The sequence below is a fragment of the Oncorhynchus mykiss genome, chromosome 23, assembly GCF_013265735.2.
Source record: "Oncorhynchus mykiss isolate Arlee chromosome 23, USDA_OmykA_1.1, whole genome shotgun sequence".
NCBI classification, from domain to species: domain Eukaryota; kingdom Metazoa; phylum Chordata; class Actinopteri; order Salmoniformes; family Salmonidae; genus Oncorhynchus; species Oncorhynchus mykiss.
In genome coordinates, this window is record NC_048587.1 from 18099474 (window position 1) to 18117116 (window position 17643).

The window sequence follows — 17643 nt, forward strand, 5'->3', positions numbered from 1 at the left end:
TAACTTAAATCACCACCAACCCCGGTCCTGGAGTGCAGTTTGGTGTTTTAGAGCCAACCTCCATCCCTGAAGCTCTCATGGACTAGGTGTTTTGACAACTGGTGTATGGTATATATACATTCAGGTCAAAGTTCAGCTCATTCTCATGTTTACACTCTACTGTATTAAAAATGTGTCAGATTACACAATATAAAAATCAGAGCGTGTCTAGCTAGGGGCTTTTGTAGGCTGCGTTACATAGATTATAGTTCCACACTAAAGCATCTAATCGAAAGCAAAAGACCATCAGCTACATGGAACTGGCAATCTCAATTCTACTCCTATTACACTTTTCACACACAGGAAGGAGACGCCCCTAGAAACCCTGCAGCTTTCTTTATCCCGTACAAACCAACTAACACCAAGGCTCTTCAACAACATATCAATTCAAGCAGCCGTAAAAGGCAGAGCACTCAACATTTCAAGGCTACTTCTGAAAATAACTGGCACAAGCAATGAGCATCTGTATCTGTGACAGCAGGAGATTTAAAAAACAAACAAAAAACAGTACTTGCATGAACACGTGCATTGGTTCAAAACTAGTCCGGGACTAACCTGTAGGATGTCCCTGCTGTTCCGTATGCCCTCGCCGGTCCAGAGGGCGATGACCCTCTCTGGACTGGTGCAGCCCGACCCTTCGTCCAGCCTGGTCAGCAGCCTCTGACCCACGGTGGCAGACAGGAGAGAGGGAGAGGTGGAGCGCACCGTCCGCTCCTCGAAGGCCTGGGAGAAAACAGAGGAAGACATGAGAGCTACAGGAACAGGCTAGCGGATGGCCCAATTCAGTTCCTCCACCGCAGACCACTGTGCAGTGCGGACGTGCTTGTGTAGCCTCACTGCTGTTCCCACAATGCCATAGAAACACAAAGAAGTCCTTGAGAGGCATGGCATTGTCGCAGGAACACCTCCATCGGTCATGCTGCCCCTCGCCAAGAATAACCTGACCTCCCCCACTGTGCATTGTTTAATCCAGGCTCCCACAGACAAAAGAGCCTCAGTGCCACACACACACACACACATATGTGTTTCACACGCCGCTAATAAACGCCTTTTTGGTGTCGTAACACTTAATCTGGCTTAGCCCATTTTCCATTCCCTATTTGCACATGACATACTGTACATCTACCACTACACCCACCAGTTTAGGATATGGAGGAGTGGCAGTAGTTTTCAGGCTGAGAAACACACTGGGAGTCTCGGTGCTGGTTCATGTAGCTATCAAAACAACTTGCAAGTTATTCCTAATACCTGAGAGGCATCAACATGCCCAGCTTTGAAAGAACGGATGAGGTCTTTCATAGCCCATGTTAACAAACCCACAGGCAGATTTCAGGCCTGAAATGCAATACATGATTTCTGGCGGACTTTCTCCTTGTATGGATATGGTCATTCGGCAAAGGAATGCAGGAAGGGAAGACTGAGCTCTGCCCTCAACAGTCAATGACTTGATCGGCAGCTGCCTAAAGTTCCTTAATTGACCAGGAGGAAATTGGTCTGAGTGACAGACGGCAAACTTACACACAGAAACTGTACCAGTATAATTAGTAGGCTTTGTATGTCGGATACTGAAGGGATAATGTATAAATCAATAGATCATATCATTTTGAATACTTTATCACGCCTATATCTTAATACTAAACTATGAGCCACAGAGAATATCTCAATAGCCCCCTTAAAAACCCCTATCAGCCACCCATTTAAAGTAAAGTGACAGTGTATTTCTTATAAATAGAATGAATCTCAAACTCCCTTCAGTTCGAGCCAGATGGAGGTCCCACGTGCCAATATATTGTCATTTGTGTTATCCACGGATCATTGTTCTGGCCTAATTACATACATTTACTCTACTGACCCAGACCCACTCACATACGTTTCCATAGAAATCAATTACTGTTAAAACATGTACGCATGCCCTAAAAAGGGTGTCTGTCTGTCTGCTCACCTGCTGGAGTGAGTGCTGGGGGTTGGGACGTATGGGGGTGGAGGAGGAGGTGGGAGCTGGGACACTCCCCTCTCTGAAGAGACCCTTCTGGAACTCCCTGAGGCTGACCCTCCCATCCAGGTCAGTGTCCAACTTTCTGAAGAGGGCGTCCAACTCCTGTGTGATAACACGTAGAGTCAGGGGTTAAAAACACAAAGTCAAATTCACACAGATATCATTGGCTTGTAACCACTGACTGCAGTCTGACTACCTTCCCGTCTCCTTGGTGTACACCCATGGATTAAAAAGGAATGGACAGACGTACCTACCTACTGGTAGAAGAAACGGTGAAAACTCCCTTTAGCCCATGTTTACACTAATCCAATACTTATGATCCCTTGAGGGGAAGTGAGCAAGTGCACACTTCCGGGAATTAGGGAATTAAAACACAACCACTGGCTGGAATGTTGGGCTGGCCATACCTCTGGATTCAGGTCCGGCAGGCCAAGGTGGTCACAGACCAGGGACAGCTCCTGCCTGTTCAGAAAGCCACCTACTCCAACCCCCAGCTCCTCCCACACCGCCCTCATCCGGCTGTCTGTCACCTCGGCCCGCGGCCCAGGGGAGTGGAGCGTGCTCTCCGAACTGTCCCGCTTCCATCGCTTCTGCTGCCCTGAGACACACACACACACACCAGGATGGAAGTCCCTCAGAGGGTATATCAGTAGACTGTATGAAAAGGGCCAGGAGTTTTTCCTGATCACATGACTGAACCAGGAAAAACCCGTCTTGAAAAATGAATGTACAATGAAGTACACTTAAAAAGTTTAAATCACCTTTGAATAAAAATATTGAAGTACCTTGTGCCTCAAAAGTCTGATGGATGGCGTCCTTATGGCTTCCGGTGTCCTCATCCGACTTGAGACTCTGGAAGTAAGACATTGATGAGTGTCACCAAGTGTTCACAACTGAAAAATTACACGGCCTAAAATGCTGACCCGTGTATGTATGCCTGTCCACATACAGTATACAGTGTGTGTGTAAGTGTGCCTTCTGTGTGTGAAAGAGAGAAATCTGTAAGTGAGTGCTAGCCTGTTAGCGATGAGCAATGACAACAGAGAGAGACCAATTAACTGACCATAAGGAATTCCAACCCCTTCTCAACATTATTTCTGCTACAGTGCGCAAGAAGAACCAGTAAATTGTGATTCCAGCAGGCTCAAGAGTAGACTGGACTCCCCAGCAGCATATGGGGCCGTTAGCTCTCACGCAGACAAACTAATTATGGTCTTACATAATAAAGTTTAACTGAAGCTAGTAATGGAAGTCAGTTATTGAGTACTGTATACTGAGGCAAGTTCCAAAGCACTTTGTAGAATTAAATGCATAACTTCAGTTTATTATGTAATACAAACTTCCCTAATCTAACCAAATTAATCCTGGCAACAGAGAATATATTTGTGGAAGGATTGGCTGCTACCGTCTTGGTGCCAAGGTCACATTTTCCCCCTCAAAAATCTTTGAAATGTCTCATTTTAAATCAATCCCATGTGGAAGACTGGTCTATTGATTTCATGGCTTCTTTATAAGGAATCAATCTGGGCACGGCACCAAGCTGCAGAGCCACATCAGAAACAGGCCACTTATCATGGGACAACAAGACACTATCAATTTTTTATCAGTTGAAATTCTTGAACAACATTTAACTTATCCATGAAAGGCTTTTCAAAATGGGAACACTGTGCTGGTTTCGGGATTGTCTAATCCCCCCCCCCCCCCCCCCCTTTTCTCTCTAACAAATCCATTTGGTTCTCTCCAACACATGGCAGGCTACCCCTGGTCAGTGAGTTTATTATTGTTGTCATAGGCACCACTTCAGGGTCACAGAACACCATTGTGCTCCTTACTACAGTGGCCCGAGGCTTAAGAAATGTAAACAAACACTGTAACAACACAAAATGGTGGACAGTGATGTAGTCAGCTGAGAAGGTAAAGACATGACTAATCCTCAACATATCAAAAGGATAAAAACATTCAAAACCAATCATTTCAGCTGGATGATGAAATCCTAACATTCATGTCCGTAAGTCAACAACAGATTGACGATGAGTTGACTACCCGCTGTAACCAGACAAAAAGGAATACTCCGTCTGAACAGGGAGAATGTTACAGAACTCTCAACAAAAAGAATGTGAATGAAAGGTGAATGGAAACTGATGCTAACTTAAGCATGCCAGCTAAATGGGACACCAACATTAACATGTCCTTGAGAATGCTTCGTCGGGCACTTAACCCGGACGACACGCTGCATTGTAGAAGGATGTGTAGACAAATGTAGGTTGCGTATGATAACTTAATAAGACATATGAAGTGATGTGAAGAGGGATAACCTCGTGTGAAATATTTAACAGGACCAGTTCAATTATTTACATAATAAGGGGTAGCTGACGGCAACATTCCACCACCAAAATTCCACAAAGAAACCGTGTTTCAGCCCAAAAGCGGTAAACGACCCATCAACTCCCCAGCCCCATGAATCCCACCCTCCCCCATTCCAATCACATAGTTCACCCAGATAACTATGTCCCTGTTACCAAGGAGTTGACTGTTACTACGCTCTACCTGAGTGAACTGCTGTGACCAAACCACTGTAGCCAACAATACAACAGGGATGCTATACAGTAGTTCAACTCTCTATCCTCCAGTAGCAAGGAATCCACCAAGGCTTAAAGTTGCTTACATGATGCCTTAACTGCTGGAAATGTTAACTATTTAAAAATAGATTATTGGTGGAGAGCTTAATGAGAAACATGGCACAGGGATCTATCTGGCACTATGGCTTGACGAGGGAGTGAGGGGGCTTTGGAAAGACGTAATCTCACGAGTTATCAGAGATAGTCAGTGCAGCGTTACATAAAAGCTCTAAATATTTCAAAGTGAAAAAAGAGAGAGAGAGAATCTGGGATAACAGGATGGGTTTCTAAAATGAGCACTTTGTTCACAGGCAGCGGCCGACAGAGGTCAACCATTGCTTTTCGATGATTATGTCGGCTAGGTTTATGTATGCATACTCATAGATAAAAAGTGTATAGCCTCATTATCAAAATCTCTATCCAGGCCATTTATGCAACTCTTACTTCAACTAACCTACTCATTCCAGACTCAGAACACACACACACACACACACACACACACACACACACCAGACAAACGGTGGTCAACTGCAAAGGGCGCCAAATGTTTCACTCACAGCGGTGTTTCACGCCGAGTCTTTAACACAGACAGATACCCGTCAGCCACCACGATGACCTTTCCTTCACTAGTTGTCTTCTACGGTTATATAATTTAGATCCCAAAACAATGAGCCTTCAATAAACATGATGTTGGGAGATAAGCAGACAGCACCCCCCCCCCCCCCAACCATGACTTTTCCTGGGCCTCGTTACCGTCATTTCACACCTAATAATACTGTAATAAAATGCAATGAGACCAATGAAAGACAAAGCCATGGAAGTTCAGATCCCTTAAGTACCTGGCATATGCACCAAGCCAGCAGCATAACAGAGAATTCCACTCATTCCAATATTATCAGACTGAGTCAGCAGATTCAAAATCACAAAATACAGTATAATCAGATGGTCCAAAGCTCTCCTCCGTAAGGTAGGAGGTTCTGACTAGTAGAGAGCTTATTATTTTATTACAATGTATTTCACATACATTGACACTTTGGCAATATAAAGCAATGAGAGAGAGAGCAAGAGAGTCAAAGCTAAAACTGGGGGAATGGATGTTGTGGGGCAGGAGCGGGGAGCAGCCATGAGCGCTGCCAGTAGCACATTCCATATAATCCCACTTCCTGGGTGTGGAGTGGAGCGGTCTGCTCAAAACCCCAAGTACCTCTGAGACTCAACTCTCTCACTCAGTTATACAGTGGTCTGAAGAGAAGTATGGTGTGGAATCCTAGAAAATGTGTGGTTGCCAACAAATTGAAGGTCATAGAGATATTTGATTCAGACCTCACCCAGCACAACACACCATTCAAAGGGATGTGAAGGAAATTCAAGTGAAGCACTGACTTGCCGAGTTAAAAAATAAATACAGATGGGAATCTCGCTCCAAACAGTCAGATCTAGATTAGGGCCCTGCGCCAAGCTTGAGAAGTCAAAAGTCAGCCATCTTTGTCAGCGACTCTCAAATTAGGGCACAGCAACAGAATAAAACACAGCAGACAAAAAGGTGAGAGGGGTGGAGGAGGAGCACGTCTTACCTCCACACTCTCTAGAGAAGTAGAGCGTCTGAGTTTTATCCTCCTCACGCCAGCGGGAGAGGACTCCTTCTGCTCCGTCCTGAAAGGACGAGAGCCCTCCGAGTCAGCTGTGAGCTCAGAGTCGGGCCTGTCCGGCTGGGTCCGCCGGCCGTAGCGCTTCGTTCCCTTCACAAACTTGGGCTTCACTTCCTCAGGAACAACTGGGAGGGCCGGGAGAGGAGAGGAAAGAGATGGTGATTGGGAAGGACAGAGAGATTACAGTGAAATGCCTTTCTTGAAAGCTCTTTCCCAACGATGCAGTAATCAATATCAGTAGTACTATAAAATAAAGAACAAAAACACGAAAAATAAATAAGAATAACATAAGTAAGCTACATGTACAGTACCAGTCAAAAGGGTTTTTTCTTTATTTGTACTATTTTCTACATTGTAGAATAATAGTGAAGACATCAAAACTATGAAATAACACATATGGAATCATGTAGTAACCAAAAGTGTTAAACTAATCAAAATATATTTCAGATTCTTCAAAGTAGTCACCCTTTGCCTTGATGAAAGCTTTGTACACTCTTGGCATTCTCTCAACCAGCTTCATGAGGTAGTCACCTGGAATACATTTCAATTAACAGGTATGCCTTGTTAAATTGTGGAATTTATTTAGTTCTTAATCCGTTTGAGCCAATCAGTTGTGCTGTGACAAGGTAGGGGTGGTATACAGAAGATAGCCCTATTTGGTAAAAGACCCAGTCCATGTTATGGCAAGAACAGCTCAAATAAGCAAAGAGAAATGACAGTCCATCATTACTTTAAGACATGAAGTTCAGCCAATCAGCAACATTTCAAGAACTTTGAACGTTTCTTCAAGTGCAGTCGCAAATACCATCAAGCGTTATGATGAAACTGGCTCTCATGAGGACCGCCACAGGAAAGGAAGACAGAGAATCATTTCATTAGTTAACTGCACCTCAGATTACAGTCCAAATAAATGCTTTACAGATTAAGTAACAGACACATCAACAGTTCAGAGGAGACGGCGTGAAATCAGGCCTTCATGGTCAAATTGCTGCAAAGAAACCACTACTAAAAAGGACAACAATATGAAGAAAGACTTGCTTGTGCCAAGAAACAAGATCAATGGAAATTAGACCGGTGGAAATCTTTCCATTGGTCTGATGAGTCCAAATTTTGGTTCCAATCGCCATGTCCTTGTGAGACACAGAGTAGATGAACGGATGATCTCTGCAAGTGTGGTTCCCACTGTGAATCATGGAGGAGGTGTGATGGGTCTTTGATGGTGACACTGATGTATTTAGAATTCAAGGCACACTTAACCAGCATGGCTACCACAGCATTCTGCAGCGATACGCCATCCCATCTGGTTTGAGCTTAGCTTGGACTATTATTTGTTTTTCAACAGACAATGACCCAACACACCTCCAGGCTGTGTAAGGGCTATTTGACCAAGAAAGAAAGTTATGAGTGCTGCATCAGATGACCTGGCCTCCACAATCCCCCAACCTTAACCTAATTGAGATGGTTTGGGATGAGTTGGACCACAGTGTGAAGGAAAAGCAGCCAACAAGTGCTCAGCACATGTGGGAACTCCTTCAAGACTGTTGGAAAAGCATTCCAGGTGAGGCTGGTTGAGAGAATTCCAAGAGTGTGCAAAGCTGTCAAGGCAAAGCGTGGCTACTTTTAAGAAGCTCAAACACACACACACACACACACACACACACACACACACACACACATATACACATACACACAAACACTTTTTTGGTTACTATATATTTCCATGTGTTATTTCATAGTTTTGATGTCTTCAGTATTAAAATAGTAAAAAATGTAGAAAATAGTAAAAATAAAGAAAAACCCTTGAATGAGCAGGTATGTCCAAACTTTTGAATGGTACTGTACGGGAGTGAGTGTGTAGAGTCCTTTGAGTGTGCATAGTCAGTGCAAAGATAAAAAATGCAATACAGACAAAAAAAAGTGTCAATGCAGATAGTCCAGGAAGCCATTTTGTTCGAACTTTTAGCAGTCTTATGGCTTGGGGATAGAAGCTGTTCATGAGCCTGTTGGCATAAAGCAGAGAACAGCCTATGGCTTGGGTGGCTGGTCTTAAACAATTTTCCCAGCCTTCCTTTATCAAACATGTTGGCTCACTATTTAAAAAGAAGACAGAACAAGATATAGGATGAAAAATATGTCCTTGTCTATAACTGTTCTGTACTATTTGTATGTTTTATGTGGACACCAGGAAGAGTAGCTGCTGCACCTGCAGTAGCTAAGGGAGATCCTAATAAACTAAACTCAGCAGACTAGCTAGCACTACCTAGAAACAAAAAAAGTATATAATTTATTTTACAAATTGATATACTTTGAGTCAAAGTATCGATGTAATATTTTCCACATAAAACATAACCCAAAGATAGAAATCACAATATGTAACTGTATCAATTAAAGTAGTATCACTAATTGTATCAGCTGTATCAGTACTAAAGAAAAACATATTTTTTTTGACCAGCTGGGTATTTTGTCTGCCCACAATTACTACTATAAACATATTCTCACAAAAGCTTGTTAATGTTTAGTTACAAAGAAACAAGGGAGAAACTGTAGTGTAGACTTAGTAGTAGCCAAATCTCTGGTCATACAAAAAACATTGTCAAACATACCCTTTAAAAAAAGGGCATTTCAAAAAGGACAGTGGTCATCAGTTCCCAGAAACTAACTTGGCAATAAACTTAAATCATACTGTAACATTCTGGGAAGGAGGGAAACTCTGGTGCTCTCCTAGATCCTCCTACCGCAATACCCGAAAACTCAAGAAACACATTTCAAAATAAAAAGAACACACACCAATGTATGGACAACTAAAGTTCACAAATCATATAAAGTGAATGGCTGTACAATACATGATATCTTAACTGAGTTTGGGTTTGTTAAAAAAGGTACAGGACGTTTAAAACAGTTGAATCAGTATTTGTTTCAGAATAAAATCCATCCTGGAGCTAAATCAGGATTATTAACTGGAACAACTGCATTTCCGTAGGGAGGGAAGATACTAAAAATAGCCTATCCCTTTGATGTCTCCAATAGTACGGTCGTCATTTACTGTAGGAGTCCTCATTCAGGTGATCTCACGGTCAATCCACCCTGTGCAACAAACTAGAATATCCAAAATGAAGTACGAGCCTAAAAAATGATTTTGATTGCTTTCGATGAGGTCATACTAAGGCAGACTATCTCATATAAAAGCAGACGTTTATCCACAAGGATACAATGTTTACTTAAAACAATCCATCTTAGAGTACAAATTATACCATGACATTCAGGTGGGTCTCTATTGTGCTACGCAATTGCGCAGCACAATTTAATTTTCATGGGCCTAACAATAATAAAGATGTCATTTAAAATGGTAAAAATGAATAGCCTTTTAGTGTGGTATGAACACAACCACTCATATTTTCATCTGATTGTCAAACAGATCATATGAAAAACATATGAAATACTTATTTTCCACCATAATTTGCAAATAAATTAATTAAAAAATCCTACAATGTGATTTTCTGGATTTTTTTTCTCATTTTGTCTGTCATAGTTGAAGTGTACCTATGATGAAAATTACAGGCCTCTCTCATCTTTTTAAGTGGGAGAACTTGCACAATTGGTGGCTGACTAAATACTTTTTTGCCCCACTGTATACTCATGCCATTTCATGAAAGGAAATAGACAATCGGTTACAAAACACCAAACAGTGTAACCAATGACATTCGGTGATTGCCATTGATTCGGCCTACACGTCTCGCTGACAAATTTTATTTTTTTTGTAGCCTGAAAAGCTGGGACAACTGTAATGGGGCTGAAACTGAATGGTCACCCTAACACACACACGGTCAACATACTAGACTAGGCTACAATGTGTATTACCATGAACTTGAAATAGGTATGACGGTAGCCAGTGATGTAGTGGAATAAAATATAGATACAGTGCCTTGCGAAAGTATTCGGCCCCCTTGAACTTTGAGACCTTTTGCCACATTTCAGGCTTCAAACATAAAGATATAAAACTGTATTTTTTTGTGAAGAATCAACAACAAGTGGGACACAATCATGAAGTGGAACGACATTTATTGGATATTTCAAACTTTTTTAACAAATCAAAAACTGAAAAATTGGGCGTGCAAAATTATTCAGCCCCCTTAAGTTAATACTTTGTAGCGCCACCTTTTGCTGCGATTACAGCTGTAAGTCGCTTGGGGTATGTCTATCAGTTTTGCACATCGAGAGACTGAATTTTTTTCCCATTCCTCCTTGCAAAACAGCTCGAGCTCAGTGAAGTTGGATGGAGAGCATTTGTGAACAGCAGCTTTCAGTTCTTTCCACAGATTCTCGATTGGATTCAGGTCTGGACTTTGACTTGGCCATTCTAACACCTGGATATGTTTATTTTTGAACCATTCCATTGTAGATTTTGCTTTATGTTTTGGGTCTTGTTGGAAGACAAATCTCCGTCCCAGTCTCAGGTCTTTTGCAGACTCCATCAGGTTTTCTTCCAGAATAGTCCTGTATTTGGCTCCATCCATCTTCCCATCAATTTTAACCATCTTCCCTGTCCCTGCTGAAGAAAAGCACGCCCAAACCATGATGCTGCCACCACCATGTTTGACAGTGGGGATGGTGTGTTCAGCTGTGTTGCTTTTACGCCAAACATAAAGTTTTGCATTGTTGCCAAAAAGTTCAATTTTGGTTTCATCTGACCAGAGCACCTTCTTCCACATGTTTGGTGTGTCTCCCAGGTGGCTTGTGGCAAACTTTAAACAACACTTTTTATGGATATCTTTAAGAAATGGCTTTCTTCTTGCCACTCTTCCATAAAGGCCAGATTTGTGCAATATACGGACTGATTGTTGTCCCATGGACAGAGTCTCCCACCTCAGCTGTAGATCTCTGCAGTTCATCCAGAGTGATCATGGGCCTCTTGGCTGCATCTCTGATCAGTCTTCTCCTTGTATGAGCTGAAAGTTTAGAGGGACGGCCAGGTCTTGGTAGATTTGCAGTGGTCTGATACTCCTTCCATTTCAATATTATCGCTTGCATAGTGCTCCTTGGGATGTTTAAAGCTTGGGAAATCTTTTTGTATCCAAATCCGGCTTTAAACTTCTTCACAACAGTATCTCGGACCTGCCTGGTGTGTTCCTTGTTCTTCATGATGCTCTCTGCGCTTTTAACGGACCTCTGAGACTATCACAGTGCAGGTGCATTTATACGGAGACTTGATTACACACAGGTGGATTGTATTTATCATCATTAGTCATTTAGGTCAACATTGGATCATTCAGAGATCCTCACTGAACTTCTGGAGAGAGTTTGCTGCACTGAAAGTAAAGGGGCTGAATAATTTTGCACGCCCAATTTTTCAGTTTTTGATTTGTTAAAAAAGTTTGAAATATCCAATAAATGTCGTTCCACTTCATGATTGTGTCCCACTTGTTGTTGATTCTTCACAAAAAAATACAGTTTTATATCTTTATGTTTGAAGCCTGAAATGTGGCAAAAGGTCGCAAAGTTCAAGGGGGCCGAATACTTTCGCAAGGCACTGTATATATTTTTTTAGGTAAACTCTGCCTGTCGCGGTAAAATTTTTAAAAAGTATCGTTCCATATACTTTCAATGCATTTTTCTGAAAGGGTGGGTAAACTGTGTTCACCCTGCACTAGGCCTACACCGCTGCCGGTAGCCTATCCTCTCGGCTGAAGCAATTTTACACAAGCAGAACAGGTAGCCTACATTCAATATAACACATGGAGTTGAATCAAAACATGTTTTCTACCCAAGTTCATGAGTTGTCCATAATTCATGAGTTAATGGGTGGAGTCTTCACAGCTCGTGTGACAAACGTTTCTTTCTTTACATGAAATGACATTTATGACAGTGTTATTTGTCACTATTAAGCATTTAACAATTTAATTAGAACATTTACCTTAAATCCTGTACAAATCGTGGATCTTGGAGATCACAGAAAGTGCACTGTAAGTGTAACTATGTCTACTTATCACTTCGTTATATATCGCTGAGAAAACAGTTAAAGGACAGTTAATGTAGGCCTATGCCATTGCAAAATCTAATTCTTCTAACTGAAAGAGTCACCTTGCTGGATGGATTGGATGCACATTAGTGTCTAGCTGTAGGCTAGATGTCTAGTGAGATTGTTGGCCATCATCAGCTGATCCAGGAAAGAAAACAAATATTGATAGAAAATACTCAAGCTAAATACACTGAGTACACAAAACATAAAAAGGAACTCCTTCCCTATAATTGAGTTGTTTAACATAGTGGTAAATATATGACAAATTGTTCAATTTGCATTATTTAGAGACGCGCCCCCCCCCCTGGCATTCGCACCTCGAATCTGATCAATAAACCCAATCTTATTCACCACATGGGGCCAGTGGACATGGAAAAACAGCAAACTGAACTGATTAGGTACATAAACAAAATCAGTGGGTTTGCGCAGACATCTAAATGCAAAGCCCCACCTCCCCAGCATGCGTGTTTTACCTGGCTCCAGGTAGCTGCTCTCCTCTTCAGAGGTGCTGAAGTCCAGAGAGCGTGATAGCACAGCTACAAAGCCTTCTTTGAACTCCTCAAAATTCACCTGCATAACAAAAGGGAAAGTTACTTGTGTACACTATTAGCAACGCACATGCCCCGCCCACATGAGGATATGTTCTTTTTAGCCATCCATTTCCTGTGTTTGAGGGGTGCAAAATCAACTTATCACTTAAATCTCGGGGCACTGATTGTTTTCATACTCTGGCGGCTCTTCCCAATCTTGCTTGTGCCATTCGTTTTCTCCGTTAACAAAAACAGTGGAAATGTTTGTAATGACCTGCCAAACACTGGTTATGGCTGAAGCAGCCTCAATGGAATACATTGGCTTAACGTCGTATCTATAAGAAAGCTAAAACGCTTCATCAGTGATTTTTTTGTGCAATTGAAAAATACAGTTGAAATGTTTACAAATGAGATGCGCTGAAATTAAAGCAACTTACGAAAATGAACACTGATTGTATGGACCGGTCTGATCTCGCAAACAATACAATGCATTTGAAAAGTATTCAAACCCCTTGACTTGTTCCACTTCGTTATGTTACAGCCATATTCTAAAATATACTCAATAAAAATCGATCGACACACAATAAAAAATCTAAATTTCTTCACATTTACTACATATAAAAAACAGGAATACTTTATTCGCCTAAGTATTCAGAACCTTCGCTATGAGACTCAAAATTGAGCTCAGGTGAGATGTTTCTACAACTTGACTGGAGTCCACCTGTGGCAAATTCAATTGATTGGACATGATTTGGAAAAGCACACATCTGACTATAGAAGGTTCCTCAGTTGACAGTGCATTTCAGAGCAAAAACCAAGCCGAGGTCAAAGGAATTGTCCGTAGCGCTACGAGACAGGATTGTGTTGAGGCACAGATCTGGGGAAGGGTACCAAAACATTTCTGCAGCATTGAAGGTCCCCAAGAAGACAGTTGCCTCCATTCTTAAATGGAAGAAGTTTGGAACCACCAACACTCTTCCTAGAGCCGGCCACTCGGCCAAACTGAGCAATCAGGGAGGTGACCAAGAACCCAATCGTTACTGACAGAACTCATCTGTGGAGATCGGTTGTCCTTCTGAAAGGTTCTCCTATCACTCCACCAATCAGGACTTTATAATAGAGTGGCCACACGGAAGCCACTCCTCAGTAAAAGGCACATGACAGTCCGCTTGGAGTTTGCCAAAAGGCACCAAAAGGACTCGCAGACCATGAGAAACAAGATTCTCTGTTCTGATGAAACCAAGATTAAACTTTTGACCTGAATGCCAAGCATCAAGGTCTGGAGGAAACCTGGCACCATCCCTATAGTGAAGCATTGGTGGCAGCATCATGTTGTGAGGATGTTTTTCAGCGGCAGGGACTGGGAGACTAGTCAGGATCGAGGGAATGATGAACGGAGCAGAGAGATCCTTGATGAAAACCTGCTCCTGAGCGCTCCGGACCTCAGACTGGGGGAGAAGGTTCACCTTCCAACAGGACAACGACCCTAAGCACACAGCCAAGACCATGCTGGAGTGGCTTCGGAACAAGTCTCAATGTCCTTGCGCCGGGACTTGAACATGGTCAAACATTTCTGGAGAGACCTGGCTGTGCAGCAACGCTCCCCATCCAACCTGACAGAGCTTGGGCTCATGTTTGATTCGATTTTCAAATACCTTTGCATTCATGTCAGAGTGATTCGAGACAAAAGAGTGCTGAGTAGCAGGCAGTTAGCAAGTTTGGTAGGCTACTAATGACCATCAGCAGTAGCAGAGCATGGAGAAGCCTATTTATAGTGACTAAACGGTCACACCTCGTGACCGACAGTGTGGCACTAATACAGTCACCGAAACGGTCCAATATTTATTTACATTATTAATAGGAGTGCATTATAAGAAGTGACATTTTACAAAAGATTGAATACCTGAATCCCCACTAAAATGCCTTTACTCCATTCATTATTTGTTTTATGTGGTATAATTCAGTCAATATCTGATCGATTTGTGCATTTATAAGAATAAATTCAATGACTGTTGCGTACCATTGTGAGACATGACTACAAAGGGAAACCCAGCCGCAAGCTGCCCAGTGATGCAAGCCTACCAGATGGGCAAAATGGCTTTTAAGCTCGATTTGAGGCAAGCAACACTGAAGCATGCATGAGAGCACCAGCAGATCCGGATGACTGTGTGATCCCGCTCTCCGTAGCCGATGTGAGCAAGACCTTAAAACAGGTCACATTCACAGATTGCCAGGACGTGTACAGAGCACGCGCAGACCAACTGGCAAGTGTCATCACTGACATTTTCAACCTCTCCCTGACTGAGTTTGTAATACCTACAGTTGAAATAGGAAGGTTACATACACCATAGCCAAATACATTTAAACTCAGTTTTTCACAATTCCTAACATTTAATCCTAGTAAAAATACCCTGTTTTAGGTAAGTTAGGATGACCACTTTATTTTAAGAATGTAAAATGTCAGAATCATAGTAGAAAGAATGATTGATTTCAGCTTTTATTTCTTTCATCACATTCCCAGTGGGTCAGAAGTTTACAAACACTCAATTAGTATTTGGTAGCATTGCCTTTAAATTGTTTAACTTGGGTCAAACATTTTGGGTAACTTTCCACAAGCTTCCCACAATAAGTTGGGTGAATTTTGGCCCATTCCTCCTGACAGAACTGGTGTAACGGAGTCAGGTTTGTAGGATCCTTGCACGCACACGCTTATTCAGTTCTGCCCACACATTTTCAATATGATTAAGGTCAGGGCTTTGTGATGGCCACTCCAATACCTTGACTTTGTTGTCCTTAAACCATTTTACCACAACTTTGGAAGTATGCCTGGGGTCATTGTCCATTTGGAAGACCCATTTGTGACCAAGCTTTAACTTCCTGGCTGATGTCTTGAGATGTTGCTTCAATATATCCATGTACTTTTTCTACCTCATGATGCCATTTATTTTGTGAAGTGTACCAGTCCCTCCAGCAGCAAAGCACCCCATGGGACGACGCAACATGATGTTTCCAACCCGTGCTTCACGGATGGGATGTTGATCCTCGGCTTGCAAACCTTCCCCCTTTTCCTCCAAACATAACGATGGTCATTATGGCCAAACAGTTATTTTTGTTTCATCAGACTAGAGGACATTTCTCCAAAAAGTACGATCTTTGTCACCATGTGCAGTTGCAAACCGTAGTCTGTCTTTTTAGTGGAGGTTTTAGAGCAGTGGCTTCTTCCTTGCGGAGTGGCCTTTCAGGTAATGTTGATATAGGACTCGTTTTACTGTGGCTATAGCTAATTTTGTACATGTTTCCTCCAGCATCTTCACAAGATCCTTTGCTGTTGTTCTGGGACTGATTTGCACTTTTCGCAGAACATGTCTCCTTCCTGAGAGGTATGACGCCTGCGTCGTCCCATGGTGTTTATACTTGCATACTATTGTCTGTACAGATGAACATGATACCTTGAGGTGTTTGGAAATTGCTCCCAAGGATGAACCAGTGGAGTTCTACAATTTTTTTATGAGATCTTGGCTGATTTATTTTTATTTTCCCATGATGTCAAGCAAAGAGTTTGAAGGTAGGTCTTGAAATACGTCCACATATACACCTCCAATTGACTCTTGACTATGTAAATTAGCCTATCAGAAGCTTTTAAAGCCATGACATTTTCTGGAATTTTCCAAGCGGTTTAAAGGCACAGTCAACTTAGTGTACGTAAACCTCTGACCCACTGGAATTGTGATACAGTGAATTATAAGTGAAATAATCTGTCTGTAAACAATTGTTGGAAAAATGACTTGTGTCATGCACAAAGCGGATGTCCTAACCCACTTGCCAAAACTATAGTTTGTTAACAAGAAATGTATGGAGTGGTTGAAAAATGAGTTTTAATGCACCAAACTAAGTGTATGTAAACTTCCGACTTCAACTGTACGTTTCAAGCAGACCACCTTAGTCCCTGTGACCAAGAAAGGGAAGATAACCTGCCTAAATTACTACAGTCCCGTAGCACTCACGTCGGTAGCCATAAAGTGCTTTGAAAGGCTGGTCATAGCTCACATTATCCTAGAAACCCTAGTCCCACTCCAATTCGCATACTGCCCCAGCAGTTCCACAGATGACGCAATCTCAAGCGCACTCCACACTGCCCTTTCCCACCTGGACAAAAGAAACATCAATGTGAGAATGCTGTTCAGTGACTACTGCTCAGCGTACAACACCATAGTGCCCACAAAGCTCATTACTAAGCTAAACACCTCCCTCTGCAACTGGATCCTAAAAGGCCGCCCCCAGGTGGTAAGGGTAGGCAACAACACATATGCTACGCTGATCCTCAACACAGGGGCCCCCTCAGGGATGCATGCTTAGTCCCCTCCTATACTCCCTGTACACCCAGAACTGCTCCAACACCATCATTAAGTTTTCAGACGACAACAGTGGTAAGCCTGATTAGCGACAACGATGAGACAGCCTATAGGGAGGTCAGAAACTTGGCAGTGTGGTGCCAGGACAACAACCTCTCCCTCAAAGTGAGCAAGACAAAGGAGCTGATCATGGACTACAGGAAAAAAAAAGAGGGCCGAATACATCCCCATTCACACCGATGGGGCTGCAGTGGAGAAGGTCAAGAGTTTCAAATCCCTTGGTGTCCACATCACCAACAAACTATCATGGTCCAAACACAGCCAGACAGTCATGAAGAGGGCACAACAACACCTCTTTCCCTCAGGAGACCGATTTTTTTTTGGCATTGGTCTCTAGATCCTCAAAAATGTTTACAGCTGCACCATCGAGAGCATCCTGACCG

At 42.4% G+C, this 17643-nt stretch overlaps 1 protein-coding gene across 4 annotated transcripts in view; it reads right to left on the reverse strand.

The window, feature by feature from the left end:
- LOC110502375 (ninein-like protein) overlaps window positions 1–17643 on the reverse strand; it is a 43922-nt gene that overhangs the window by 15533 nt on the left and 10746 nt on the right. For all 4 annotated transcript variants that reach the window (XM_036959928.1, XM_036959927.1, XM_036959930.1 and 1 more), the window contains exons 3-8: window positions 12792–12888; window positions 6228–6427; window positions 2821–2887; window positions 2443–2633; window positions 1982–2137; window positions 595–762 (exon numbers count right to left, since the gene is read on the reverse strand). In XM_036959928.1, the coding sequence (XP_036815823.1) occupies window positions 595–762; window positions 1982–2137; window positions 2443–2633; window positions 2821–2887; window positions 6228–6427; window positions 12792–12888 (879 nt within the window). The remainder of the gene's footprint in view (window positions 1–594; window positions 763–1981; window positions 2138–2442; window positions 2634–2820; window positions 2888–6227; window positions 6428–12791; window positions 12889–17643) is intronic.